General features: G+C 39.2%; 1 protein-coding gene across 3 annotated transcripts; it reads left to right on the top strand.

Annotated features, from left to right (window-relative positions):
* The first annotated feature begins 178 nt into the window (after positions 1-178).
* On the top strand, positions 179-27,659 carry mroh1 (maestro heat-like repeat family member 1). Of its 3 annotated transcripts, none has more exons than XM_034207652.1 (45): positions 179-307; positions 1,081-1,185; positions 1,407-1,552; positions 2,937-3,068; positions 3,175-3,337; positions 5,147-5,245; positions 5,375-5,526; positions 5,715-5,855; positions 5,983-6,075; positions 7,179-7,257; positions 7,960-8,073; positions 8,511-8,584; positions 8,716-8,838; positions 9,032-9,139; positions 11,038-11,182; positions 11,467-11,507; positions 11,921-12,062; positions 12,277-12,329; positions 12,497-12,604; positions 15,386-15,505; positions 15,629-15,751; positions 15,855-16,001; positions 16,824-16,850; positions 18,284-18,409; positions 18,853-18,932; positions 19,027-19,168; positions 19,303-19,398; positions 19,630-19,734; positions 19,933-20,068; positions 20,329-20,441; positions 20,638-20,790; positions 20,881-20,937; positions 21,069-21,166; positions 21,279-21,444; positions 21,630-21,799; positions 21,916-22,053; positions 22,597-22,711; positions 22,868-23,014; positions 23,288-23,354; positions 23,563-23,684; positions 24,028-24,177; positions 24,273-24,407; positions 24,648-24,750; positions 24,863-24,928; positions 25,013-27,659. In XM_034207652.1, the coding sequence occupies exons 1-45, from the start codon at positions 199-201 to the stop codon at positions 25,087-25,089; spliced, it is 5,106 nt and encodes a 1,701-aa protein (XP_034063543.1). In that variant the 5' UTR covers positions 179-198; the 3' UTR covers positions 25,090-27,659. The 3 variants fall into 3 exon arrangements, with proteins under 3 accessions (XP_034063543.1, XP_034063544.1, XP_034063545.1); XM_034207654.1 differs by having other exon boundaries at positions 203-339; XM_034207653.1 differs by lacking the exon at positions 16,824-16,850.
* Positions 27,660-27,953: the final 294 nt, after the last annotated feature.

Raw genomic sequence — 27,953 nt, 5'->3', positions numbered from 1 at the left:
AATGAGAAACACACACCACGAGACAAATAACTTGATTACGAAGTGAAGCCATGCATAATAGTCTCCATAAGGGAGTTCTCACTCTACTAAAGCAGACTAGATCATGGTTTGTAGGTTGAATAGCAGCTCTATGTGCTTCAGTTCTATGACTCTCTGACCACGCCCCCTGCCTGATGCGCTCGTGCTGTCCACAAGCACATGACCAGGCATGTTTACACCTCACCTGCACTGACAGACAGGCACACAGCGACCACACTGACTGGGAAAACCTATTGTTTCAAACCGAGAGAAGAAGCAGTCGTCAGAGGTAATTATTCAGCCGACGTTTACTAAGACTTGGTAAGTTATCCTAATTAGCAAAGCTCTTGTTTTCCTTCATTCTGCGGTGTGAAGACGCTGTCTTCCGTAGCAACAGATGCTAGGTTAGCATGCTAACAAGTCTGCAGCATCATCTCTCAATGAGGTTAAAGACGCATAAACAATTATAACACAAGCTACAAAAGACATGACGTCAAGAATATACTTGGACAATAATGAGAGCCGTTTTCTTTCAATGTCAGCCTCATATAGCTTTGTATTAATAATATGTTGTTTTCTACTTCGTACTGGTTAGTGGCTAAGGAGGTGGCGTAGACAGGTAACTAAAGCGTAGACAGCTGAAAGGATAGTGAGATGTTAAAGCATATTCAGTTCATCCAGATATACTTCGATAGATGTTGGTCAACGACAAACATGTGCTTTAGTGAAGCTATTATTTATCAGCTCTAAACCATCTTCTTCTTGTTGTCTGCTGTCATTAGTCAACCTGCTTTTTGGTGTCACACATGACGATGAGAGAAAACCAAAAGTTGTGTCAGAAAGCACCAGTGCCATGACGTTGTAGCAACACAAAAATCAGATATTATAGATAAATATATCACTGACTATACATGTTTAATTTGCTCCTAACAGGAGAAGATTAACATTTCAAGGGGTCCAGTAAAAATAAAAATAAGAACATGGCGGCCTGCAAAACCACTGAAAGGGTCAAATTAATTAATATATTTACTTAGTATCTACATATCGTATTATGTTCCTTAGCTCCACGCAGCCTCTGCCCATCTGTATCCCAGGAGGGAAGCTACATCCTCGGCTACAGGAAGCCATCCCTCTGGCTGTACATCATGGAGGACACAGATGTGGAACGTGAGCTCTTTTTTCCCGATTTGTATGATCTCCGCCTCTATTCATCTACAGTTGTGAATTTGCTCTGATTGTTCTAAACCATGCATATTGTTCTCAGGTTGCCCTAGGTTTTGCGGCACTGGTGTCTCAAACTGTTTTCTAGCCATTTTGTTTAGGGCCTCTCTTTCTTGTGTTTTACATTTGAATCTCCATACTCATCATTCTGTTGTTTTCCCCTCTAGAGGTGACCCTGGCTCTTCTAGACGCGGCCACTGATAAAGACTCAGAGGTCCAGGAGCAGGTCAGGAAGTCCATGTTGACCCTGGGAAAACAGCAGCCAGACAGAGTGTTAGCCATGTGCCAGGACTACTTGCTGAAACACCCTAAGGTAAATCCCCAGGAAACAGCTCTATCCCACTACTTCTACTGTGTGTGTCTAAGAAACCATACCGTGGTAACCAGTGGACATAATTATCAGAACACACTCTTGTAGCCCTTGCCAAAAGAGCCAGATTGGCATGACTGCTATACATGAGCATGCTTTTACTACCATTTACTCTCCTTTAGTTCTGGTATTGCCATTAGTGTCAGGTCAACACCATCTGGGAACTTCTCAACAGTTAAAGTGCTCTTTTGCTGTGACTGCAGTCTGTAACCCCAGTGTACAGATTAGAAGCTACAGGGGGTGAACACCATTAACTTCTATGATGGAATTCTCTGTGTTTTGATTGAATTTTGGTCATGTCATTTTGGACCCCCTGTTGTACTGCTAATCTGTGGAATCTGGTCATACCTAAAGGGCCTCTAGCATGTGGTTTTGGTTTCCCACACATGCAAGATGTAAACTTGTGTGTATTTGTGGTGCATTTCTGTCACAGAGAGAATCAGATTTTCCGCTTGAGGTTTGACTAATGAGAGTCAAGCAGCATAAATCACTATTGATGTACATTTTCGATTCATTATCTTGATATATCAATCACTAATCCTGACTGCTTTTCTGTTTTGTTTCTTTTTGGTTTTCTTTGTTTGTCTACCCTCCCTCCCAAATGTAAAGCGTCTTTGGGTTCAAGAAAAGCGCTATAGAAATATAATTTATTATTAATTGGTCTATGAATGATGGAACATAATGAAACTGTTTCACCAACTGTCCAAAAACAGCAATATTTCAGAATTACTTAAATGATGAATTGTACAAATATTCAAAATAGCTTTCTGCCAATTGAGCTTAAACTTGAGTCTTAATGTTACAAGTCTTTAATCCACTGGAGTTTCCAAAAAACATACACATTTTTCTTTTTAAATATGTTTTGTCAACATAATTTCCAGAAGCTGTACTATAATACAATTCAGATATTGTATGACAAATATTGCTCAATTCTTCCTCTAACCTGCTTAGATTTGACCTGCATGGGCCTATAGAAAAAAAGGTTAATTTCCTGGTCCTTATTTTATATTTGTAACACATTAGCTCCTAATAAATGTCCCAATAGAGCTCTGAATCAGCTTGTATCTTATCATACAGTCTCAGCCCATGACTGTGATTACAGATGATACACTGGGGAAATATGTAGGGAAACATCAGTGACACTGCACAACGAATGTCCTTTTTCATTGAGAAGTTGTTGAATATTGTGTATTATATTTAGCCTACGTTGCAGTCAGTTGAATACATTGAACTTGACATTATTACTTCTCAGTTTTGTTTTAAAACAGATATTTCCTTTATTTGCTTCTCTTGTTGTCTCTCCTTTCTTCTCCTCGCCTCTTTGTAGTTGGTGGTGAGCCACAGAGTTGTGATTCTTCAGACTATTGAGCTGATTGTGGGCTGCAGGATAGAGGAGATCAGTAACCCCAGGATCAAGAGTATCATCTCTCTGGCCTCAGATGAGATGACACGATCAAAGGTCAAATGTCAGATTTAAATGTTTTCTTGTTTTTTTTTGTTTAATCCAGAGTGAAGATGATGAGCTATGTTCCTTAATGTTTTTTCTGCCTTTCTGTTTCCCTCAGGAGGTCATCCCTGATTGGCAGCAGGCAGCCAGTAATATTTTGGTCGCTGTGGGCAACAAGCACATCAATGACATCATGGAGGAGATACTAAGTAAGTTTCAGCCGGGGCTCCTTCCTCACTTCTTCGTGGTCAAGACACTAGCCAACCTTTCAGATTCCAACGGTAAGAATATATTTACTTAAGGAAGTTCAATCAGTTATTGAGTGATGTTGAGAAAGACACAAACATGTTAAACCTGTTTAAAACAGCTTTTATTGGACAAAATGTTTGCACACCACCAGATTTTATTTGTTTAGAAGCACACAACATTGGTCCCATACGACATCTACTGCTTCTGCGTCCTTTACACATTTGTATGCATGTCGTCTTTATTCTAAATGTGCATTTACTGTGATGTAAAACCAGCGTTCAGTTATTATGCTCCAAAATGCAGATCTCCTGCAACTCTTGCTTATTTTAAATCAGGGCTATATAAATAAACTTGCCTGGCTTTGCCTTTAATATTGGAAAATATATATATACTATACAGTAGGGATGGGAACGATTAATCGAATATTCGAAATTATTCGGGTATTCGAATAATTATTCATGTATTCGAATATGAGTTATGAATATTTTTATACATTTTTTGTTTTTGGGAGTGATGCCTAAGTTGATTACATATTATCAAATTGAATAATTCAATGTATGTATATATATATATATATATATATATATATATATATATATATATATATATATATATATATATATATACGACAGTGCCATAGTTTTGCTCCGCTCACCGGTCCCTCACAGCGAGCAGAGCTGCAGGTGCTGATCTCTCTCTCTCGCGTCCGGTTATACTTCACTCGCGTTTATGTCCAAATCCATCAGATCTAGCTAGTTCTAGCCAGGCTCTGGTTCTAGCCAATGATATGGCTGCTGCCCCTCCCTACACGCAGATCACGCAGACTCAAACCTCATCTTAGGCCCAAATGCGCTCCGCAGCCGTTGCGAGGTTCCGGCGCTAACGGTTCATGAGCGTGCACCCCCGCCCCCTGTCAACACTCGCGACACATGAGTGGCCAGCCTAAACAACAATAAGCGCTGCTTGGCAACCGTGTGTGGCGGAAAAGTACATAGACATTTTGACTGGAGAGATTTAGTTTTGCCGGTATTCAACATATTTTACCAGTCATAGTCCGGTAATTATTTACACTCTAGAAGAGTCCTACACAACAGACATGGCGTCAAAAAGGAGTAATGTGTGGAAATATTTCGACCAGGTTAGTGAGTGCGGTGTAGAGGTCAAACTATGCCAAATTAAACTTATATACTATAGCCTACCTTGTTATACCCGCAACCTCCGTTCCAGCTGAGATGGTCTTCTCTACAGCTGGGCTGATTGTGAATCGCCTCCACACATGAAAGCTGTAGGACTATAGCTGTCAAACTGTGATCACCAGTTCAATACATTTGACAAATTAGACTTGGTTTCTACACTTATTTGAACATGTATTTATTTATTTATTCCCAAAAGTTATTGAAAAGAAATTGGGTAAAAAAAAAAAAGATTCTGAAAAATGTTCTGAATTGTTTGTATAGGATATGTACATTTCGGTTAACCGGTTAACCGTTTTTTGGGGGGTCGAATATTCGAATATACATTTGCTTTCAAATTCCCATCCCTACTATACAGTATATAATAGATATCAAATCATGACTCCTTATGAACATTCTAAATGCTCAATATGAAATGACTTGTATCAGTGGCTGCTTCTGAGTAGCTGTCCTTGTAGTTCTTTGTGTCAACTGAATTAAGATTTATGTTGACTTTTTAGAGGAATTAGCTAGAGTAACTCTAAATCAATGACCGATACAGAGTTCCCTCCATGCTTTTCTGTTAACAATTGGTACAATTTCTCCTAGCACGGAGGAAGTGAGAGCTAATAAGGTCTCATTTATGCTGTATTCTTCCTTGTTCTCTAGTTTATGGAATGGTACCCTTCCTCAATGCTATTCTGGGCACCATGCTGCCAATGCTGAGCATGGCCAAACAGGACAACATGAAGTGGGTCTTCTCTTCAGGTAAGAACCTCCCTACAGGCTTTTATCAAGTCTTCATAAATGTTGAATAATATAATATCCTTCTCCTAAAACACTTCACATGGTTTTTCCCCTCTCCTAATTTCCCTTTCCCTCTGTTTGTTTCTGCAGCTCTGTGTCACTTCAGCGACAGTATCTTGGAGTACCTCGCCAACCTGGACAAAGCTCCAGATCCCACAGTCAGGAAGGACACATTCTCCAGTGAAATCTATGCTGCTTTCGACATCCTCTTCAATAACTGGTTACAAAGCAGGGAGTCAAAGGTGAGCTCCCTGTAGAAAAACATTGTCTATTATCTTTTGAGCTTCATGATTTCTTCTTCACCTTTTTCCATGGCTTCCCTTTTTATGTATTCCCTATTCACACAGTTCTAGTAAAGGTTACTATTTAGTGAATCTGTCACATCATCTCTGTAACGCCTGTCACCTGACTTCCTGTCTCTGTGTTCCAGTTGAGGTGGACAGTAGCGGAGGCGGTGGGCTCTATGAGCCATCTCATGGCCAGTGATAAACTGGAGGAGCAGATTCCTAAACTCATTCCTGCCATCCTGTCCCTGTACAAGAAAAACAACGAGCACTATATCATTAGCAAGGTGGGTTTGTAGTGCAGTGCATTTTGTTTCATGGCCATCATTCACAACTGTCTCCTGACTTTTATGGGCATTCATTCTTTATTTCTGTCAATTAAACTTTGTTTCACTTCTTTATTCTGCCTCTTAGAGTCTGTGCCAAGTTCTGGATGCTTCGGTCAGCATGAGCAGCAGAGTGCTGGAGACACAACTGGACAGTTTGCTCTTTGCCCTGCATCAACAGGTACACACATACTAAATCAAACAATGCAGCACATCACAGACACATGACACAGACGCTCATAAAAAGGGGACAATTTGCAGAAATCATACTTGTAAAGATGTTCTGCTGTTCTCATATATATATATATACCTCCAATTGTCCAATTCTAGATGGGCTAGTAGCATACAGTATATTGTGTCTGGGTTCCTTTACTAACGTTTTGGATAGCCTATTGGGGTGTAGGATATCTCCATTATGTCATATGATGTGAATAAATGAATTGAACTGAATCCACACCAGGTACCGTTGGTCAGACCATCAAGCTCAGCTAATGCATTTCTTGGAGACCTAATGTGAAACGTTTGAAATGGTTAATAACTAACAAAAAAAACGGAAGTGAGAGTGCTCAATAACATCCCTTGAGCAAACCACAAGCATAACATTCTTACATTAGTACATCACATCACCTTCACGTGGATCTGTGTGGTATGACCACTGTCGGTTGCTGGTTTCAATCAGCACTTTCTATCACAATACTTAAGTCTGTGTCATACTGGCTGTAATGCAGTCATTGTGCAATGTCAAAATCCTTCTGTTTACTGACAGAACGGTTCACCTCATAAATCACAACTCTGAGGCTAAGCACTGGGCACACTGTGTTTGCATCTCACTGTAGGTTCACCTTAAGCGGCTTTCTTTTTGACATGTGTCAAATGACTGTCAGGGGCGCTGCAGTCAGATGTTTGCATAACCTTGTGACTGAGCTGGCCCTATGCCTTGCTATGTCGCAACACGTTACCACAATGAGTCTTACAACCATCTGTGAGCATGATCTGGATTGTCTTGTGAGTGTTTCATCAGAATGTTACAGCAGCATAATCTTAACCACACCTACAGATATTCCTATCACACTGATCTGACTCAAAACCTTAAAACTGTTTAGCAGGTCAAAGGTATTTTCCTCATTATTATTATGACTGCTGCAAAGGTAATTGATTGAGGTAAACATCTGGCGATTACCATTGAGATGTAATAAACCTGTTCTATGTAATTATTTAGACATGTCAGAGCTCACCAGAACTTGTTTGTGGGCTCAAGTTGACACATCTCCTTTCTCCTCCCAGGTTTCTGCACCAATAGACTACAGTAACCCTCCTACTGTCAAGAACCACAACGAGGTCCTCCGCTGCTTCAGCTTACTAGGTACTGAAGCTTTCATATACAATGTGGTTCATTATTTATAAAAGAAGAGTCTGTGATGACCAGGTTAAGTGTTTGGTAATAGCTGAAGGTTGTTTGACAGCATTTCTATCTGTTTTAGTTCTATGGAGTCACAAGATCAGTAATGCGATCAGCCATTAGCCGGACTCAGCGTCCAGCACAACATAATCATATTAGCTGTGGCTGATGGTCCACTTCTCTTCCCTTCAACATCTTGCTTTTCTTGTCTCAATGGTATTTGTGTTTTGTCTTAAACTCTGTGTGAGTAAAATGTAAATTCACAAATAGAATTGAGATCAACAAATTCTTTTTGATAACACAAATAAAAACTGGACTCACGAATGCCTGATCGCAAGATGTAAATGTTGTGATTTTCAAAAATGCATTTTCATATACCTGTAATTTATTTAATGTATTTGCAGATTATCTTATTTTTACTTGGACTTTTTTTTTTTAATTGGCAAAATATTTTTCCGCATCCGTTTTTTTTTCATTTGTGGAAGGGGTTTTACATTTACAGATTACACATTGACACAAAGATTGTCAATCTGTTCACACAAACTGAGAGACAGAGACAAATAGACCTGGGGATTCCTGTGTTCCTGATTTTGTATGAATGAGAAAATTATGGGATTTTACATTTTAATCTCTTTCTTTCTAACTCCTCTCCACTCGTCTCTCCAGCAAACTCCTTCCCAGACCGGCTGGTCATGTTTGTTCTTCAGAAGTTGGAGAACAGCAATGAGCGCAGCAGGCTGGGCTCCCTGGCCGTCCTTCGTCACTTCATCAATTCCACCAGTGAGAAAACACACTTGAGACTTTCATAAACAACATTTTGCTGCACTCAAAAAATGATTTGCCTTCCTTCTTGCCGCATATACAAGGAGTTATATTCGTTGTAGAAAGTTAATTTAATTAAGAAAAAGAAACTCGTTTTTTTTCTCATTTGAATTGAGAATTTAGTTTCAGGGTAGGCCAACAGACATTCAAAGCTATATTACAAAAAAATCTCAATAGAAGTTTAGAATAAAATAAGATTCTGCACAGCCCACATGCATCCCCAACAGCTCCTATTATCCGTTACTACACACACATCACTGATTCATTTGGCATGATTAAATGAGTCATTCAGTCGTCTTCTATCATATCAAACTCATGTAGTCTACACAACCCTTATTATTTATCCGTTAATTCTTATGTAATTATTTGTGTTTGTGTCAATTGTGTTATTGCAGCTTCCACAATGGAGAATAAGAAGCTGCTGATTCTGGCCAGCATCAGACAACCAATGGCTGACCACAGCAACAAGGTAACACACATGCCGACACACACTCTCTATGTGACCATTGAATAACACTTCACAGTTTCTAACAGTTGAGTTTTCCTTTTGGTATGATTTTTGTTGAGACAATCATAAGAATGTATCTCTGTGTGTCTCAGGTGAAGAAGCGCGTGGTGCAGGTGATCAGTGCGATGGCTCATCACGGCTACCTGGAGCTGGAGGGGGGGGAGCTGCTGGTTCGATTCATCGTACAACACTGCGCCTTACCTGACACATATCAGGTACAACTTCTGTTGGATTTAACCTTAATCAGTGGATTTGTTTGAAAGTTCATATAAAGCTGAGCGTTTTATGAGAAGGTGTAGACTTACAAGGCTTACAAATCAAGTGGATCAAACTTGAAGCCTATTTACATTTCACGATAACATACTTAAGATTAGAATCTAAAACATGAATCCATCTGTGTGTCTCCAGAGAGGCCAGAAGCCCGCAGATCCAGAGGAGGTGACCAACGAGGCTCTGAGGTCGATGTGCGACAACACCCTGCACCTCCTGACCACCACTGTGGGACGACTCGCTGATGTACGTAGACTATCTATTAGGGCTGCTCAATTAATTGTATTTTAATAATTGCAATTACGATTATGGCTTGCAACGATTACGAAAACAATGTAATCGAAATATAACGATTATTTTTTTTATTATTATAAAAAAAAAAAAAATGGTATTATTAATTTGGTTTTTCAGTTGAGTTATACTTAAAGTTCAGGGTAATCAACTGTTAAAAACATACTGTTCACATTTTTTTTCTCCAATAAATTGATGTTTTCAAAGTAAATGGATAATCGTTTTTAATAATCGTGATATCAATTATTGACCCAAATAATCGAGATTATGATTTTTGCCATAATCGAGCAGCCCTATTATCTATTGCTGACGGATTCATCTGGGTTCCCAAAAAAAATGAACGACTGATGTTTGTTTCACTGTTGCATTTTTTTTTAAGCTGTAAAACAGATTATTTCAGGTTAAATTAACTGCAGTTGTTGTCCATTGTATGTGTTTAAATTAACATTGATTAGAAACTTAAAGAGCCTGTGACAGCCTCCCAACAACTGTTGTGCAATGAAATATTGGGCTACTAGTCATCTCGAACCGTCAGTTTAAAAAAGAAGTTGCGATACCGTTCCGATAAATATCAATAATTTCGAACATCGCGGGGAAATTCCTTCGACTCATTTTGAAGTTTTGGGGGAAGCCGGAAGTGACGTCAATGCGGGAACGCTTCACTGCGCGACGAGAGAGCCAAACACGGACAAAGTGTGTTGTCATGCGTAGAAATGGTGAATTACTGAGTTTAGGCACGTTAATAACGTTGTAATGAAGTTGACTACAGTATATTCATATTTGTCAGTGCTTTCATGTCAATTCGGCGAACATAAACATAAATGATCGTGGTGAAGATGATTACATTAGGATTACAAATCGGTAGTGAGAGCTGCTGAATTTCCTCCCGTCGGATGTGATATAAAAACAAATCGATTATTTTTGTAGTTGTAAACTCAAGTGGATGAAACTACATTTATTAGTGCTTTCATGTCAATTCGGCGAACATATGATACATTAAATGATCGTGAGGATGATGATTAAAAATCGTTTGTTTGTGCCGGTCTGCATTTCCTGATGAGAAAACAAACCGATGCTTTTTGTAGTTGTAGTACACCAACATGGATTAAACGTGTCGTTTTTTCACCACAATGTTGGGGAAATTAATGGATAAAATGCACGGATTATTATTATTATTATTCCCACTCCGATCGGGACACTAGGTCCACCGTTTCCCCGCAGCGAGGCTCCCCCCGTTGACAGTTTACGTGGGCTGGGTGCAGTGGCGGACTGGCCATCGGTAAAAAAACACCGGTACCGAAGTGGGCCGGTCGGATAAGTCACTAGCACATCCCCCACTCCCCCCGTTGACAATTTACTAGCGGTACCGAAGTGGGCCGGTCGAGAGTCCCGGGATGAGTTTTAGTCCCAGTCCACCACTGGCTACATGACCGTATGATCGCCCATATTGACGCACCTAATTCCTAAACTTCTAACAGATACAACATAAAGCGATCCTTCAGCCTCATATGAGCTCTCAGACACGTTCAAAATGAAACTGTCTGAGTTGTCTGAGCTTGCTGCTGTGTGCACCATCGTGCGTTTGCATGCAGATGCTGGGATCCTGAACGGTGCAGCTGGAGCGCTGTGCCCGCAATGACGTCACACATCATTTGGCGGGACTTTAAGAATCCCCGAGCAGATCCAGAAAATGGTCAACATTGAAGGGCAGATTAATGGTTATCAAAGTACAAATATCCAAAATCAGTTCAGTAACGGTTTTCAAGGGGACAATATTTACTCAAATTGATGGGTTTGGATGATGGGGGAAACTCGTGTCACAGGCTCTTTAAAGTATATTTTGTTGTTTTCAGGTGCTGTGGCCGAAGCTGCTGTACTACCTGACCCCCCCTCAGTTCAGCAATGCCACCACGCCTCTGTGTAAGAGTCTGATCGTGCTGGGCAGCAAGAAGAAAAGTAACCAGGAGCCCAACTTCAACATAGACTTTACTGTGGAAGGTAGGGGCAATATTTACCGACCATGTACTGTTGGGATGCAAATAATCCATTATTCTGGTGATTATTTGGTCGATAAAATGTCAGATAATAGGGAGAAATACCAAAGTGATGTCTTTGACTTCCTCTTTTGCATGACATCTTACTTAAACGATTAATACATATCCAAAAAAGTTGTTCCATTTAGATACAAAGACAGTCCTAAAGAGCAGCTTTGAGAAAGTTACCATTCTTATTGTTCTGCATGATCACAACATCAAGTAAAATGTGTCTTCTCTGTCCTCCAGTCAATCTGCCCTCTCCTCAAACACTAATGGTCAGGCTGCTGGTAAGTAAATCCAACTCTATAACTAGAACACATTTCTTGTAACTTTATATGGAGCCAAACTGTCACATCTTTTTGTGACTAGAGTTTAAAGCAAAGGCTTACTGAACATCCAGTCATAAACAGCTGAAGAAATAGAAATACATTTAGTATAATATAATGAAATCCAGGGCCTGTGTTAGACAACTATTTGTCATGCCTAATAATTATCATCCGTTGTCGAGTCTGAAGTTCACACATTTTGACTTAAAATATTGTAATTTTAATATTTAAAGCTGTTCTTTCTGTATATTCAACATACAACAGGGATGAAAAGAGTAATATACTAATCCTACTCAAAATGTACTTAGTAATCTGAACACCCCTGTCTGGTATTTGTGTGTCTTTGTGTGTGTGTGTGGCGGTTTGTGCTGCAGGTGAATGCAGCGTTCCCGTTCAGCAGCAGAGGTCACGGAGCTCCCTCCCTCTCTCTCCTTCAGATCCTCAGCATCAACATCCACCCCAACACAGAGATACTCTGGGAAAAAGAGATACCTCCTCTGCTCTCCATTTTAGAGGGTATGAACATATGTGAACATGATCATTTCTATGTTTATATTTATGAAATAGCTTTGAAGGAAGCCTGCTTTCCTGTAGGAGAAACCGAGTGGATACTTGCTGTGCTTTTTAACAGCGTTTACGCATATGTAGGGTGCAGATGTTTTGGGATCCTTTCCCTTTTTCTGTCTCATGAACATTAGTTTTAGTCTGCCTGTGTGTGGTTTGTTTTCAGAGTCAACAGCAGAGAGCCTGGATAAGAAGCAGTGGGGTGAAAAGTTGCTGAAGGTGGGCTTGTTTACTCTATATGAGAATATTATCCTAAATATACTTTGCTCATAGACAGCCCATGTCTGACTAAAGATTCAAAAATGTTCCTGGAAAGATTGTTTAATTGAGTAAACATTACTGTCTGACTCGATTAAGTGGATTTTCTTCTAAATTCTTGTCTCCAGCTCTTGTCTAAGACGCTGTCTACTATTGATGATGACAAGTGGGTGTGTCAGCTGGCAGCAGAGGCCACGAGATACCTCTCGACATATAACAACGCCTTGGAGGAGAAGGTAAGAGCTTCAGCTTTTTTTTTTTTTTTTTTAACTTTCTTTTATTGATTTTTTCACAAGGTACAATTACACACAACAAATATTACATTTCAGAGAGAACAGTGCCTGTACGGAGACGATCTACATAGTTATCAAATATTACTTGTTCTTTTGTTATGTACCTTAACCATTTTTCCCAGCCCTTAAGAAATTTGTCTTTCATTACTTTCAACTTGTATGTGATTTTCTCCATTATTAGGATATCACCAATAATATTAACCCATTGTCTGTAGCTTGGTGTTTCCGCCTTTAGCCAGTTTTTAGTGATAGCCTTCTTTCCAGCAGCTAGGAGGATCTTGATCAGGTATTGATCTCCGACATGTACAGATCCTTCCATATGTCCCAGGTATAATACCACACATGTTCGAGGGATTCTATAGCCTAATACCTTGCATATAACAGAGTGTACACAGTCCCAGAAAGGTTGCATTTTACTGCAGCTCCAAAACACATGTGTATGGTGAGGGTCCTGATGTTTACAAAGTCTCCAGCATGATTGTTGAGTGTTTGTTTGTTTTCTAGTGATTTTGGGTGTGTAAAAGAAAGGAATTTGGTTTTTCCACAGAAATTCTCTCCATCCGTGTGACTGTGTAGTGGTCTGGTGCATTTTCCACATATCATACCACATCTGAGATCCTTTCGTTTAGTTATTTTTCCCATTTAGTTTTTACATAGTGTTGAATCTGTTTTGGCTTCCATCAAGCACGAATACAGGGTTGACACAACTTTGCGAACATCATCATGGTAAGCTCGTGCAATAATCTTTACAATAGGTTGTATGTCATCTTCATTTTTCTTAACCTTTTTTGTATAGTAGTCCCTCATTTGCATATATCTGAATAAGTCTTTGTTCTCTAGGTCAAAGAGGTTTTTCAGGTCTTGAAAGCTTCTCATTTCTCCCTTCTGGATAACCGTGCATATGGCTGTTAAACCCTGTTCTGTCCATTGCTTGAATCTACAGTCATAGCTTCCTGGTTTGAATCCTTTGTCATAGGCTATCCAGTCTAATAGTCCAAGTTCCCTTCCCAATTTCAATTGTTTAATAATAGAATACCATTTTTCTAGTGTAAATGTTGTTATTGGGTCTAGGTCTCCCTTTTCTTTAATATGGGGAGGTATTTCTCTTTGCCCTATGAGTGGTTGAATTGGGCACTCATATGTAAGTATTTCGATGTCTTTCCAGCGGGCTATATAATCGGAGTTTCACCAGTAAATGAGAGGACGTAGTTGTGCTGCATGATAATATTCCTTTAAGTTTGGAAGTGCCAGTCCCCCTCTTTCTTTAGGCAATTGCAGTGTGGTATATCTTATCCTAGGTCTTTTACCCCCCCATATGAATCTTGATATAAGCTTATCCCAGCTTTGGAACTGAATCTGCGGTATATTTATCGGCAAGGATTGAAATAAATACAACAAGCGTGGTAGAATATTCATTTTCACTGTATTTATCCTGTCAATAAAACTCATCGGGTAAGTTGACCATTTTTCTAAATCTTTCCTTATATCTTTGTCAATACATTCATAGTTGCTTTGGTACAGCTTTGCTACATTTTTGGTTATGTTTATTCCTAAGTATTTAATTGATTTTGCTTCCCAGTTTAAATGTAATTCTTTTAGTTGTTGATTTGGAGCGCAGTTAAACATAAGGATTTGAGTTTTAGATATGTTTAATTTGTATCCTGAATATTCACCAAATTGTTCCATAATTTGCATTAGCTTTATAAAGGAGCTTACTGGATCTTTCAGCATGATCATGACGTCGTCTGCGAAAAGGCTAATAACATGTTTTTGTTGCCTAATTTCTATTCCTGCAATAGCACTTTCCTGTCTGATCATTTGGGCTAATGGTTCTATAGAGCAAACAGGGTAGGGCTGAGACAGCAGCCCTGTCTAGTTCCTCTTTCCAATGTAAATCTGTCTGTTAGTGAGCCATTAACTTTAACTCGAGCTGTTGGTTTGTTATAAATAGACTTAATGCATTTAATTGTTTTATTACTGAATCCAAATTTCTCTAATGTTAGATATAAAAATTCCCAATTGACCCTGTCAAATGCTTTTTCCGCATCGAGACTAATCAGTGCTGCTGGTATTTTATTTTTTTGTATTCTATGTATGATGTGTAACGTTCTTCTGATATTATCAGCTTCAGCTTTTTCACCTACAAATCAAACAAGTGAACTCAATCTATTGTTTTGTCCCCAGTAACATAAAATAATTTGACATGGTTTTGTTGTTTGTCGTGTTGCTAGGCCCTCACAGTGAGCCTAATTTAGAGCTTCATGTTGATCATAATAAAACTCAAGATGCCGACTGTGTTCAGTGGTGATTCCCATCCTTTAAGGCTCATGACCTCCTCAAACAAAGCTATGCCTCTTTATGTGAAGGGGCAGGTACAATAAGATGTTCTTCTCCCTGCTCCTTTCCACCATGCGCTATAGAAAAACAAAAGACCAGTACAAGTGTACAAGTGTACATGTTTTGTTTTAAAATAACTGCCATGTGTGGAATAAACAAACAAATGACATAACAGCCCCTGAGGTGAACAGTTAACCTGAGTGTAGAGACTTAATGCTGTTTATTTAACAACAGTAAGTTAAAGATTATTTTAAATGTTCAGTAAAGAAAAATGAGATGAGAACTGTCGATGGTGAACATAATATTAGACTAGAAACCAGCACTGATCACATTTAACATCATATATGTAATTACAGTAATATAATTTGTATTTTTCATTTTCTCTAGAGTTTCCTGTATCAATGTATCGGAGTGACTCTCAAACAGTGTTTCAATAAGGAAGTGGTTAAAAAGCAGCTGCAAGAAATGCTCCTCACAGCAAAACACAGTGATGCCATCGAAAGAGAGGTACAAATGTCATACGAGGATTTCTCCTGTGTTGTGAATTTGATATAAAAATGAGCATTTCTCAATGATTGCTATTACATTTTCATGCCTGGACTTCTTGTTTCTGTTCTCTCGATCTGTCAGGGAGTTGCAATGGGGGTGGGTCTGTGTGCCAACAGCCACTTAGAGGGAACTCTGGCCAAACTGGAAGAGTTCGGCAAGTCGGACGCCTTCAAGAAGTCCCCGAGCATCTTCAACCTTCTCAAAGTACAATAAACATTTATCATATATCCGTCATGTGAAGATCCTGTTGTGTAACTGCTGGTGTTAAACACGCTTCTGTTGTCTGTCTTCACTTTCCTTTCCTCAGGAACGTAACGATGTCGAGGTAGAGAAAGTGAAAAGCACATTAATCTTGTGTTATGGTCATGTGGCGCTGAACGCACCACCGGAGAAGATACTGACTCGCATCGATCAAGACATCCTCCGCGCCATCAGCAAACACTTCAATACCAAGGTAATGTACATACAAAGGTAACATGACTTTGTTATTAAAGAGACACAAACTTGCAAACAGGGAAGAATGACACTGATAATGAGGACAAACAAGGGTTGAAGTACAGAAAATATTGTAATAAAAGCTACTTGTTAAATATGATAAACAGGTCTGATTGCAATTCAGAGTTAAAATAGTTTTCTGTTTTCCAAATGGATCCATAGTTTGAAACTGTACCATTTATAATATCAGCTCACTGATTGGTCCTCTATGTTTGCTAGTGGGCGGCTCATTTTAAGACTTTTTCAATGTTGTCAGTTCAGGTTTGTTGCTTGAAGTGTTTTTCCCAACATTGCCCTGAAATAGACCCTGTGATGTCTGTCAGCTTGTTTATTTAAACCCATTTCTTTATGTGTGTATCTCGCTGTGTTAGGGAGCAAATGGTGACTTTTTCTTAATTTGGAGAAAAAAATCTAAATAATGAATGAATTATATTTTTATTTAACACCTAAATAACGAAAACATTACTTTATTGGGGTAAGCATTAAATCCAGAAAAGCAGTCTGCATTTATTTTTTAAAAATATGTCCAAACATGCTTTATACCTTGTGAAAATGTTCCTCTGTTGAATGAATCCCTATAGCAACGGGGAGGCAGCAGTTAGTATGTTGGTAAATCTGCAGATTTCAGAAGTAACACTGTCGTCCGCTGTGTTGACTTTAGTTAAATCACAAGTAAAATGATGCCATTCTCAAAAACAGCCACACACGCACCTCTGCACACATCACCCAGTTGAGTTATTTGTATGTGCTCTCATGACTTTATTAACTCTATTTCACACAGGTTCTGGGGATTAAAGTAGAGACAAAGGTATTGTTGAAGGAACTCCGGGGCCCTCTCTCTCTCCTTCAGCTTTCTCTGTCTCACTTGCCAGTTAACTTTTCTTTCTTTCACCTCGCTCTCCTTCCTCACTCTTTTGTGGATTTTTCTTACAATTCTGCACATGTTGTGGTGATATTTACTAAAACTTTTACGGAAAGTGTCTTTTAGGGAAAGAATACACACCTTACTACAATGAAGTAACTGGTTTTTCCAAAAGCATTTACTTTGCTGTATATTGTATTTCACACTGGTAGAGCAATAGATTTCACAAGTGTCTTAAATATATGGTTAATTTGATGACTGTATTTTTACTTCAAACATGCACAGTTAATAGAGTTGACTGGTCAGAAGTGAAAATGCTCTTCCTTAGTGAAATATAGTTTGATGAACATGATCCAACAATCTGTGGAGTATCAAACCCCTTCAGACTGAAAAGGTGGCTGTTTAAAAGGGTCAGCATTGATTGAGAACAGTGGCTGTGATCAGTTCAAATGGCCGATCATCGCTAAAAAGAAAACAATTGAATCTTCTTTTGCAGCCACTTTTATAGCCTGCAGGAAGTGAGGCTTTGATACTCTAAGCTTCTCTAGATTTGGGTGAATGAATGAAAATACATTGCCTTCGTTACTAGATGGTGTTTCTAACCTTGCATCTAAAGCAAAGTGTGTTCCTCTGGCCGTTACTGAATCCTTTTATAATTATTTTAAATGAGCTACATTACTAGCAACATCCTCGCTACATTACTTATGTGTAAATGGGTTTGAGTAAAAAGCTTCTTGTCAAATAGACATGTTATGGTTTCATTATTTGGCTCCTTTTTAAAGAGCTGGTTTACAATAATGCTGCATTATGTATGCAGTTGTACGCTGTTAGAATGACTTACTGTTTTTTGTTTCACTGCTACAAACTGAGATTGAACTGAGATTGAAAATGAGCTTTTTATCCCAATTAAAATGAGTATAAAAATCCTTCCCCTTTGGATCCATCTCCCTCCGGTCCAGACACGGTCATTCTTTCTTTCCTTCATTGCCTGATGGTGGATTTTTGGAGTGTGAAAGGGCTTTTGTAATGTCTTGCTAAATCTTAACTGCTCTTTTGTGACTTCTTTAAATAATAGCCTGCTGGTGGTTTGCTGTCAATCGATCTCTAATCTCTAATCACACAACTCTGATTCAAGTGTCTCTCCATACAATAGGCATGGAGGATCAATCTACAATATCGCTTTTTGGATTGATTTCATTGATGGCTTTGTTCTTATACTGCCGGAATGATGATTTTGGATTGTGTTTGCTCAATCGCTTGTAGAGTTGCATCTGCTAAACTGGGCTCCAGTTGGCCTTGTTGTTTGCATTCCTGAAAATGCAAATAACCCATTTTCTTCATATTGTGAGCCTACTTGTTTGTGTCTCTCCCTATAACAGGACCTGACTATGAAACTCAGTTTGGTCCAGAGTGTTGGGCTCATAGCCAAAGCCATCAGTGAGTGTGTGAAGAAGAAGCAAGGCTACGTCTTCTCTCGCAAACAGGAGATCATCAATGTCTTGCTGGTCAGTAGTCAATTCAGTTTGTTTAACTTTAGGGTTGCAGAATTAATCCAACACTTGTTGAGATTGCAATATGGACTAGTGCAATATTCAAATCGCAGGAAGCACAATATTAAGTATATATAAGGCTAAATACTGTATGTGTTGAAAACACATTATGATATCGCAAAGATATCCCTGCCTACAGTTTGTACTTTACACACTTAACAAAACAAACTTGTTTGGAACTGATCCTCTTAAAAACTACTCCATTAACATTTAATATATCTTTCAATGAAAAATAAAAGTTAGGTTTAAAAAAAGATCAATCACTCTAACATCCTGAATGGTATTTAAATTACTTATTGTTTTAAATGGTATAGCCCCACAAGTCACAAATGTTTAATTGTGGATGAAACTACAATTTCTCTGATCTGTATTCATGCTGTTATATTTACACTATTCAGGATTTCATCAAGGCAGAGCCAGCTGACTCATTGAGGACTCCACTACGCCATCTTGTGATGACCACCTTTGCCAACCTTATGTATCCTTCAGCTTCAATGTTTATCACAAATGTCCACAAAAACAGGACATCCCATCATTTTCCAGTGTTTCATCCTTGACTTGTAGTGCTTCAGGCCTCTGGACCCTGCACTCAGTGAGAATGAGAGCTTCGAACTGCTAAAGGTGTGTGTGAACACTGTGTTCTCTCTGCCACCCGAGATACAAACTCCAGAGAAAACCAAAGACGAGGAGACACTGGACCCCAAGCAGAGAAAAGTAAGATAGAGATGTGTGCTCGCACTGTTTAAACTATTTACACATGCATTCCTCTCAAGAAAAACACATACACTTTTAAACATGTCATTTTGTGCAATATTTTTCTAATTCTGTTATGTTGTATTTCTGTGCAGGCGCTGTACAAAGACACTCTGGCTGCACTGCAGGATCTGCTGAAAAGTTTTCTGGCCAGGGACCCCACACCTGATGGCCTGCAGAACATCTTTAAGGTGATGTTTCAGACTAATCATTCAATTAAATATTTGCATTATTCAATACCAAATCCCACCACCACTATTTGTTGTGTCTCCTGTCCTTTATACCCTTGACTTGTGTTTTTAGGTTGTCTAATTAAAAAGAACAATTGGATTAGCTAGATGTCCATTGGCTGTGAAGCTTTCCCTGCTGTATGACTGCAGCACAGTGTTGTCTGACATGATGTGTGTTATTATGCTGTGCAGCACATTGAGTCGTGGTTGAGCTCCGGGCAGGACCACGAGAGAGAGAGGTCTGTCAAAGCTATTTCCCATCTGCTGGCTTTCTACCTGGACAACCTGAATGTCAAGGTACAGACACACAACACACACATCAACCCTCAGTCTTTGTCTCTCAGGTTTGATATTTAACAGCATTCTTGTAACTCATTCAAATGTGTAATGCACCTAAACAAGGATCTTATCAGTGGTAATGTTTGTTTCTTTACCAGCTATTCAAATGTACATTTTGTGACTTTCTTTTCCGGTATTTCCCGCCTCTCTGTGTAGAACATGGTGACTTTCCACAACCTTGGAGCTCTGCTGGGCCGCCTGTCTCCCCGATGCTCTGACCCTCACCCTGCTGTACGCACCGCTGCTGTGGACTGTATCTACTCCCTGCTTTACATTCAGCTGCGCTATGAAGGTACACAAATGTTTACTATGTGTGTTTTACAGTCACTGCATGAAAGTTCACGTGATGTATCCATTGTTTGTGATATAACTATGTAAAACTAGAATGTTTATTTATTTAAGACATTCCAGGAGGGTAAATTGAAACATTTGTATTTCTCACTCAACATATATAATCCAGTTTTAACCTAGATGTTTTACGTTTATGCATTCAAAAAACTAGTTTATGCAAAGCTTGCCGTTGACCCGATCTAATTTTTATTTTGTGTGCAGGTTTCTCCCTAGATTATAAGGATGAAGGTGTGGACAGTCTTTTGCTGCTAAAAGAAAAACTGGATAACCCTGACCACTCGGTCCTATATAAAACCTGCTCCGACCTCACCAAGGTAACACTCAGCACGGCTGTCTTAGACCTTCTCCTGTAGTACATGTATTCAATCCTTCTGTTTCCCTGCCAAGGAAGATATCTGTTCATTCAATATTGTTTTGTTGTTTTGCCTTTATTCTGCAATCAATATTACCTCTCTTCACTGTTTATGTCAAGATAGTAGGCAAACCTAGTTGCATCTTTGTGTGTGTCAGGTGATGAGCAAGCGCCTCCCTCAGCAGCAGCTGACCACGCTGGTGTTCATGTTGTTTGAAGGGCTGGTTGACAGTCAGGCAAACTGCTGCAGAGCCTCGTCTGTCATCCTCAATACTCTGCTGAAGAACCGAGGAGGAGGACTGCAGGAGCTGGTAGAACACACACACACACGTCACACACACACACATATGTCACACAGGCCTTTGTTGCACCAGCTAATTCATTGCCTGTTTGTATGTCAGGTCCCAGAGATGCTGGAGGTGCTACATGTGCGTCTGCAGAACATCACAGAGGAGCAGGTACCAACTGACAGTGTTTGATATTTAGCATAACGTGAATATTTTTTATAAATGTTTAGCTAATATGTGAAATTCTATCCAATCATCAATGAGCTATCCCTGCTAATCTGTTTCTTTGTACCCATGCTTAGGTGCGAGTGGCAGTGGGACAGACGGTACTAATCCTGGCTTCTCAGCATCTACAGACTGTCGTCAATACACTAGTCAACCAACCACTGCCGTATGACAGGTATATATATCATTTATTATATGTTTTGCCTTTGTAGGACAAAGGATTTCTCACATCTCTTAGAGCTAAGAGTTTATTTTTTAAATGACTTTTTATTTTTCTCTCTGTCCAGTTGGACCAGTGAGATGTGGATGGCCTTGGGGGCGGACCCCATCGTAGCCAATCAGATCATGGAGATGGTGATGGAGAAGCTTCTCATCATGGCGCCCTACGTAGACCAGAGGGACTCAATGATGAGAGGAGGGACGACGAAGGTGGCAACCAATCAGCCGCTCGCAGTGAGTCTCAAACTGAATACATCGTACTGCATCAAGCTTGAGATAAAAATTCAGATTTATTTTATCCTACACAATTCCCCTCAACATAAATATGAAAGCAATGCTATTAAAGGGAAATGTTTAAGTAGCAAAAGAGGATGATTCACATATGTTTGCATGTGTTTCTGTCTTTTCTCTGCTTCCAGATGACATGTGGTCTCAAAGAGCTGTTATTAAATGGCCAGAGTCAGGAGCCGGCACTCAGCCGGTTCCCTCAGCTCTTCTCCTGTCTCACTGTCCGACTGGGAGCAAGTGTCGGGGTCTCGGCACCGAAGGACAACAACAATAAACACACTGCCTCCATCCACGTAGCAGGGTGGGCTTATTTTTCTCTTTAGAGCTGGTCAAATGTAAATGGTATTGTCTGTTCAACTTGAATTTGAAGTGTGTCTGTGTGCTAACTATTAGGTGTCATTTGTTTTTGTGTATCAGGGTAGCAGCTGATGCTCTGCGGATCTTGTTAGCACGGGCTCAGTTAGATGAGGTGATGAAAAGACTGGATGAGGATAAAGCCTGGGATGCAATGAAGGAAGCAAATGCACACGTAATTGGAGTCACACTGCTGGCAAGGTACCATACACACACCAGCTGGGTCACTTTGAGATCTCAATCTGAAATGTACAGTTGATAAATGCTGTTACCGACGAGTACAACTATTACATTGAACAGGAGTCAAATCATTTTCAAAAATAAATATGTTAAGGTGTTGCTTGATATGAAAAACACCATCCTTCTGCTTTTGCACTATATCTAAAATGAGGGCTGATTTTAGATAAGAAGACCTACATTTTTATTTTATCTTTTAGATTAAAATGTCATAAAAAAGCAAAACATGTCTTTTAAATGTCTTTTTTTTTCAGTTTAAAACTAAAAGATATTCAGTTTAATTTGATGAAAACAAAAAAAGCAGATACTATTCACATTTTACAAGATAAAAACAGCCTTTTTGGTTTTTGCCAATCGATTAATCATTGCTGCTACAATTTAAATGTATGTCCTCACCAGTACTCTAGCTAGCGTTTCATATAGTCTCATAACTAGTAGAAAATGTGTTCCAAATAAATAATTCCTCAATATATAAGGCTAGAAATAAATGTGTGTGTTCGTCTGCAGGGCGATGGCTAAGCATGCTGGTCCGAGGCTGCCCTCCATCGTGGAGTGTCTGTGTCCGTCCCTAAACAACATCTACGAATGCCAGAGAGTCACCGTTACTGCTTTCTTTTCTGAGGTGATGCACTATGAAATATTGCACCTCATTTTGTTTTTCTGTGTTCGAAAGGGGCAGCTAACCCCATGAAGTGTAAAAAAATAGCCACAAATGCCACTAAAGAATATCATAACATAGGTATGACACCTCTCTTTTGCTCTCGTTTCCTGGATCCAGCTGTTAAACCATCATGTGGTGACGGAGTTGATGTTGATAGATGTGTTGATGAACAACATGATGGAGAGGATATCAGATCCCTGCTGCACTGTGCGCATGCTGGCTGTGCGAGGGCTGGGCAATATAGCCTCGGGATCACCTGAGAAGGTACTGAGCTCTCACACACACACACATACAAGAGAAGGGCTGCACAATTAATGGAGATGTTAACTAAATTGCAAAATGAACTTGGTCAATTGTAATTCACAGGAAGCACAGTGTTTGTTCAAAGTTAAAATGTTCTGAAATAGCATTTAGAATCATCATTTATTATGGAGCTGCAGAGACATACCGACCTACAAATTGTGTTCTTAAGACTTTAAAACATATTTGTTTGATTCTTGGTTCCTCTTTCTAACCCTGGCTTCCTTCTTCCACCAGGTGAATAAATATGCCAAGGAGCTGCTGGCAGCCATGAGCTCAGGCATGGAGGAGAAAGACGATCCAGGTAAAGTGACAGCAGAGTCATTTCTCATGGTGGGAAAAATGAGAAAGTTACAATAATCTGAAGTCTGGCTCTCCTGATTTATTTACTTACGTTGACAGTCCAGTGGTTTGGGGTTTCACTTTCCCTCACCACATGTTTATCTTACTCTCATTATTGATTGATTGTCATTAGTAGAAAATGTTTTTTAAGTTCTTTCTTTATCCCTCAGGTAAGCTGATCACCCTTGAAGCCATGTCAGGTCTTTCCAAAGTTCTCCTCTATCTGGACAAGAAGAACGTCCACTTATTAGTGGTCTATATCTTCATGAAGATTAAACCATTCTTGGAAAGCGTAAGTTTTGTCTAAGTTACTCAACATGTTATTTGATTACATATATTGTATGACGCCTAGAAAAATGTAAGGATCAAAGTAACTCTTTTTTGAACAGTTCTGGAAGTTTTTGCGATTACTTCAGCATAGACACTGTTTAGTTTCTTTATATTATCCAGAGCCGATGTAGGTTGGTGTTCTGTGTCTCTGTTCAACACACACACACACACACACACACACACACACACACACACACACACACACACACACACACACACACACACACACACACACACACACACACACACACACACACACACACACACACACAGCTAAATAAAGATCTTGCTTTGTGCTACTCCAGGAAAACGATGAGATCCGCTGTGCCTCCATCCATCTGATGGGAAACCTGTCCAAGTTTGGCTCAGGAGAGCCGGTCTTCAAAGACCAGATCCACAATGTCCTGGTCAGCCTGCTGTTACACCTGGTGGACCCTAACCCAGAGGTGGTCAAGGTACTGAGCGAACTAAATGAATAAACTCTGAACCTACAGGGCATACTGCTACATTGTTAAATACTGATATCTATCTTGTTTTTGCATCTGTCCAGGCGTGTAAGTTTTCCATGCGAGTGTGTGCTCCTGTGGTGGGATCAGAGCAGATCACCACCATGTTTCAGAACCACCTCCACGAGGACAAGAGCTTACACTACGGAGAGTTCATCAACGACCTCACCAAGTACCTGGTGAGACACAGACACTCAAACACATGCACAGCTGGAAAGGGGTATCCTGCAACTCCTTCGAAAATAATAAATGAATGGGATATAAAGCAGGAGGTCGGAAGTTTTCTCAGTGAAGTTAGTTGGATTTAGATTCAGGTTTTTTGATGCTATTTAACAAAAAGAGCTATCAAAGTCTGGACAAAAAAAATGATCATCTAGTTATATATGTTCAACATACACTTTATTTTTTGTGGTTCATAGATTCAGGACTTTCCCGGCATGCTGAACTTCTATCACATCTCCGTCATCCAGTTCTTCAAGAGCAGCTGGGCGGAGGTCCGGGCCGGAGCCGCCATGTTTATAGGTGAGAACATGAACATGACCGTCTCAAACTAGTGAGACTGTGTACGGACCACAGACAGTTTGTTCATGGTAATATAGTGCGACCTGATTTGTGTGTGTGTGTGTGTGTGTAGGGTTTCTACTGGGGAATCTTCAAGAGGAGCATTTCTCCCACCTCAACATGGGCACCATCACTAAAGGTGATTCACTGCACATCCTTGCTTCTTCTGTAATGTAAGGTCATTCTGTTTTCCTTCTGGTATTGACTGAGTGTTTGTCTTCAGGTTTAGTGATGCTGCTCAAAGATCCAGATCCTGTGGTGAGAGTGAAGGCTGCAGAGGCCATGGGACATTTCCACTGACACACAGAGACAAAGAGATGCATAGCAATCATGTGGTGGTAGGGCACCCCTACACAGAAAACAAACTACGATTATATATTTATGGTTTAAATAGTCAAAAAGAATTATTTGCAGTAATTAAATACAGAAACGTAATTCAAACCAAAACTATGACCAAAGCAGGAATTATGTGCTGTGAAACTTTACCAATGTTACAAAATCATTTTTAAAAAACACTGATAATTCTTATTCAAACACACAATGCACATATATTTAGCATTAGCAGCTTTGTCGAGCCTCTTTTCCCACCTAACTATGGTACTTGAAAGGAAGTGTCAATTCGTAGCTATATTTTAGTGACCAAAGACTGTTGCTGTATACAGATCACATTTATTTCCTGTAGTGTTTAGCGTTCAGTCTGAGCGACAATACCAGAGATATACTGTGTTCTTTCAAAGAAATCTACCAAGATGTTTCTAATGATAACATGCATGACAACATTTCCATATGTGTGGTCATACCAGCAAATACATTACAGTGTATTTAATGTGAGTTTTAGTTTCAGACAATCTCTTTTCAAAATGTTTTAGAGTGAAACACCAACAAGATTCATCCCTACACTCCATTAAAACTCAATGAAGCATTTTAGGTCTATTAAATGGATTGTTACGTTGAGTAAATGATGTTGAGGTCTATAATAGAGAACACGCTGAATGCACTAGAACTACAGCAGGGCTTTCATTTGTTTTATGTTTTGGAATTGTTTGTGAAAGATAAAAAACTGGATGGTACGATGTAATCGCTATGTCCAGCAGTTCAGATCATCTAGCAGATTTTGACAAATCAGACAGCAATAACCCATCAGTAACTACCTTTTACTTTTATAACCAACCAGAACAGGGTTAGGACATTTAAGCTTTTTAACCCCACGGACATGTTGGTGCCAAGCTTCCATTTCCAAGCCATAAGCTCAAACTTCGCAAACTTCCTGAAGTTGGAATCATTGCGCTCCATATTTTCATTCCACATAAGACAGCTATTAGTTTAATACACACAGTTGAACTTTTGATTCTATTTCCCATAATGGGTCGGTAAGAAAGCCCTTTTTTTTGTACCCTTTTTTTTTTTTCAGTGTCATTAGTGTTTGTTGTTGCAACACTCATTTTGGCCACAGGTGGCTGGAGTGCACCACTACTCTATATTTTGAAAGTGCTAAAAGTTATTAAAATGCATTTCTGGTAAGTTCAATAACTTGCAAATACACAATACATGAAATTCTAACTCGCCTAGAAAAAAAAGTGCTGCTTTTAGACCTTTTTAAAAGATGTCCCCCTCTTGTGGGTGAAATTAATATGACAACATTAATCACTTTATACGATCTGCTTTCTCAGTTTAAAAAAATAAACTAGTGAATGCTTATTGCCATAACATTTATTTTAGGAGGGATTATACCTTTTCATAATTACAATTTAGTTTACATTTAGGATTATTTATATGCGAGGTGATCATTTTGTTCATTTTTAGACAGGCCAGCCTTCCAGACCTAACTATTCACAAACCAGTACTTCCAAATCAGAGCCGCCATGAAAAGAGTCAGTGCCAAATGTTCATTACATAATTTATAACCGGACCAGATAGATGCTGTGAAAGATTTTCTCTCCCACATGCTGTTGTTTCCATATAATTCTTCCATTAAATGTTTGACTTTGTACAGTTTCAGGCAACAGTTGTTGGTTTGCAGGCCTCTTAATATCTTACTATGTAAATAAATGTGTGAGCGTTATACTCTGTAAGGATGTTTATACATGTTACCTTTTATGTCTGCAAATTCATTCACTCGATAGACAACAAAGAGTGATGCAAAATAATCATAATGCATTTTTAATTGAATTTCATCTAGAGACAAATGTCCAATACAGAGTCAGGTACAATCAATGCATTGTTTGTTCCAGGTTAATGATAATATCTATGTCTGAAATGTTTCTGTTGCACTTTTAAGCTGTCATGTAGTCCCTGATTTAAGAACTAAAAGGCAAAAATCATAAATCCTCAATAGCAAAACATGTGGAAAGCATCTCTATATGTTTGCCATAAGATACCTTTTGGTATTCTGGTTATTTAAGACAGCAATGTTTTCCCTAATGTGACAAGTTCTTTGTGGTTAGAGAACAGAGCGTACAATAGGCTGCTCCTGGATCAGTATTCGTTGCACTAGATGTTCTACAAAACAGGGACTCGTGGCTTCTAGCACTTTCTAACACTGGCTTGGTTAAGGGGTGAATGGTAAATAGTAATAATAAATGTTATGAGTTTTAAAATATGTTATTGACTTTATACCACTGATATGATTATCTCATGTTTTTATTAACAAGTTGAATGCTGTAAATGTATGTGTATGACACATGTTACTGGACCAGAAGAGTGTGGATGTTGGCAATCAAATGTATTTAAAATGAAGAAAGAAACATATCCATCAAAAATATAACTGCTGCATTTTTTCTTTGCGTGTTAAGTGTAGTTTTCTCTGTCCACACGGGCGTAGTCAAGAGCAATGTATTGTAATCTTTCATTAAAAATGCTGTTTCAACTTCTTGATGTCCGAGGCTTTCCCCTTATGTCACAGTGTTCCTGTGTGTGTCTCAGGTGCAGTTTGACAGCAAAATAGTAAACATACAATTTAGTTTAAAGACAATAATAAGTTCATCATTGCTTGCAGCCTTACTGCATGTTCCTCCCTTCTCTTTGTTATTTGTGTGTGTTTGGACTGACACATCTGAAACAAGAACACTGAGTGTGGCGTAGCGTGAGTTTGAGACTGCCCTTGGGTTTTTGTGCCATAACAGCAGCAGTGTATGATCCACTTGAGCTGTTGAATAACCTACAGA

Source organism: Gymnodraco acuticeps, unplaced genomic scaffold (genome assembly GCF_902827175.1).
Source record: "Gymnodraco acuticeps unplaced genomic scaffold, fGymAcu1.1, whole genome shotgun sequence".
NCBI classification, from domain to species: Eukaryota; Metazoa; Chordata; class Actinopteri; order Perciformes; family Bathydraconidae; genus Gymnodraco; species Gymnodraco acuticeps.
The sequence above is the reverse complement of the archived record's forward strand: the minus strand, read 5'-3'. Positions and strand labels throughout refer to the sequence as shown.

Bases quoted from the DNA above. Each gene is read 5' to 3' on its own strand.
- mroh1 (XM_034207652.1), top strand. From the start codon at position 199: ATGACCAGGCATGTTTACACCTCACCTGCACTGACAGACAGGCACACA. The intron at 11,183-11,466 runs GTAGGGGCAATA...TCTGTCCTCCAG, and splicing joins CATAGACTTTACTGTGGAAG to TCAATCTGCCCTCTCCTCAA. The intron at 12,605-15,385 runs GTAAGAGCTTCA...CATTTTCTCTAG, and splicing joins ACAACGCCTTGGAGGAGAAG to AGTTTCCTGTATCAATGTAT.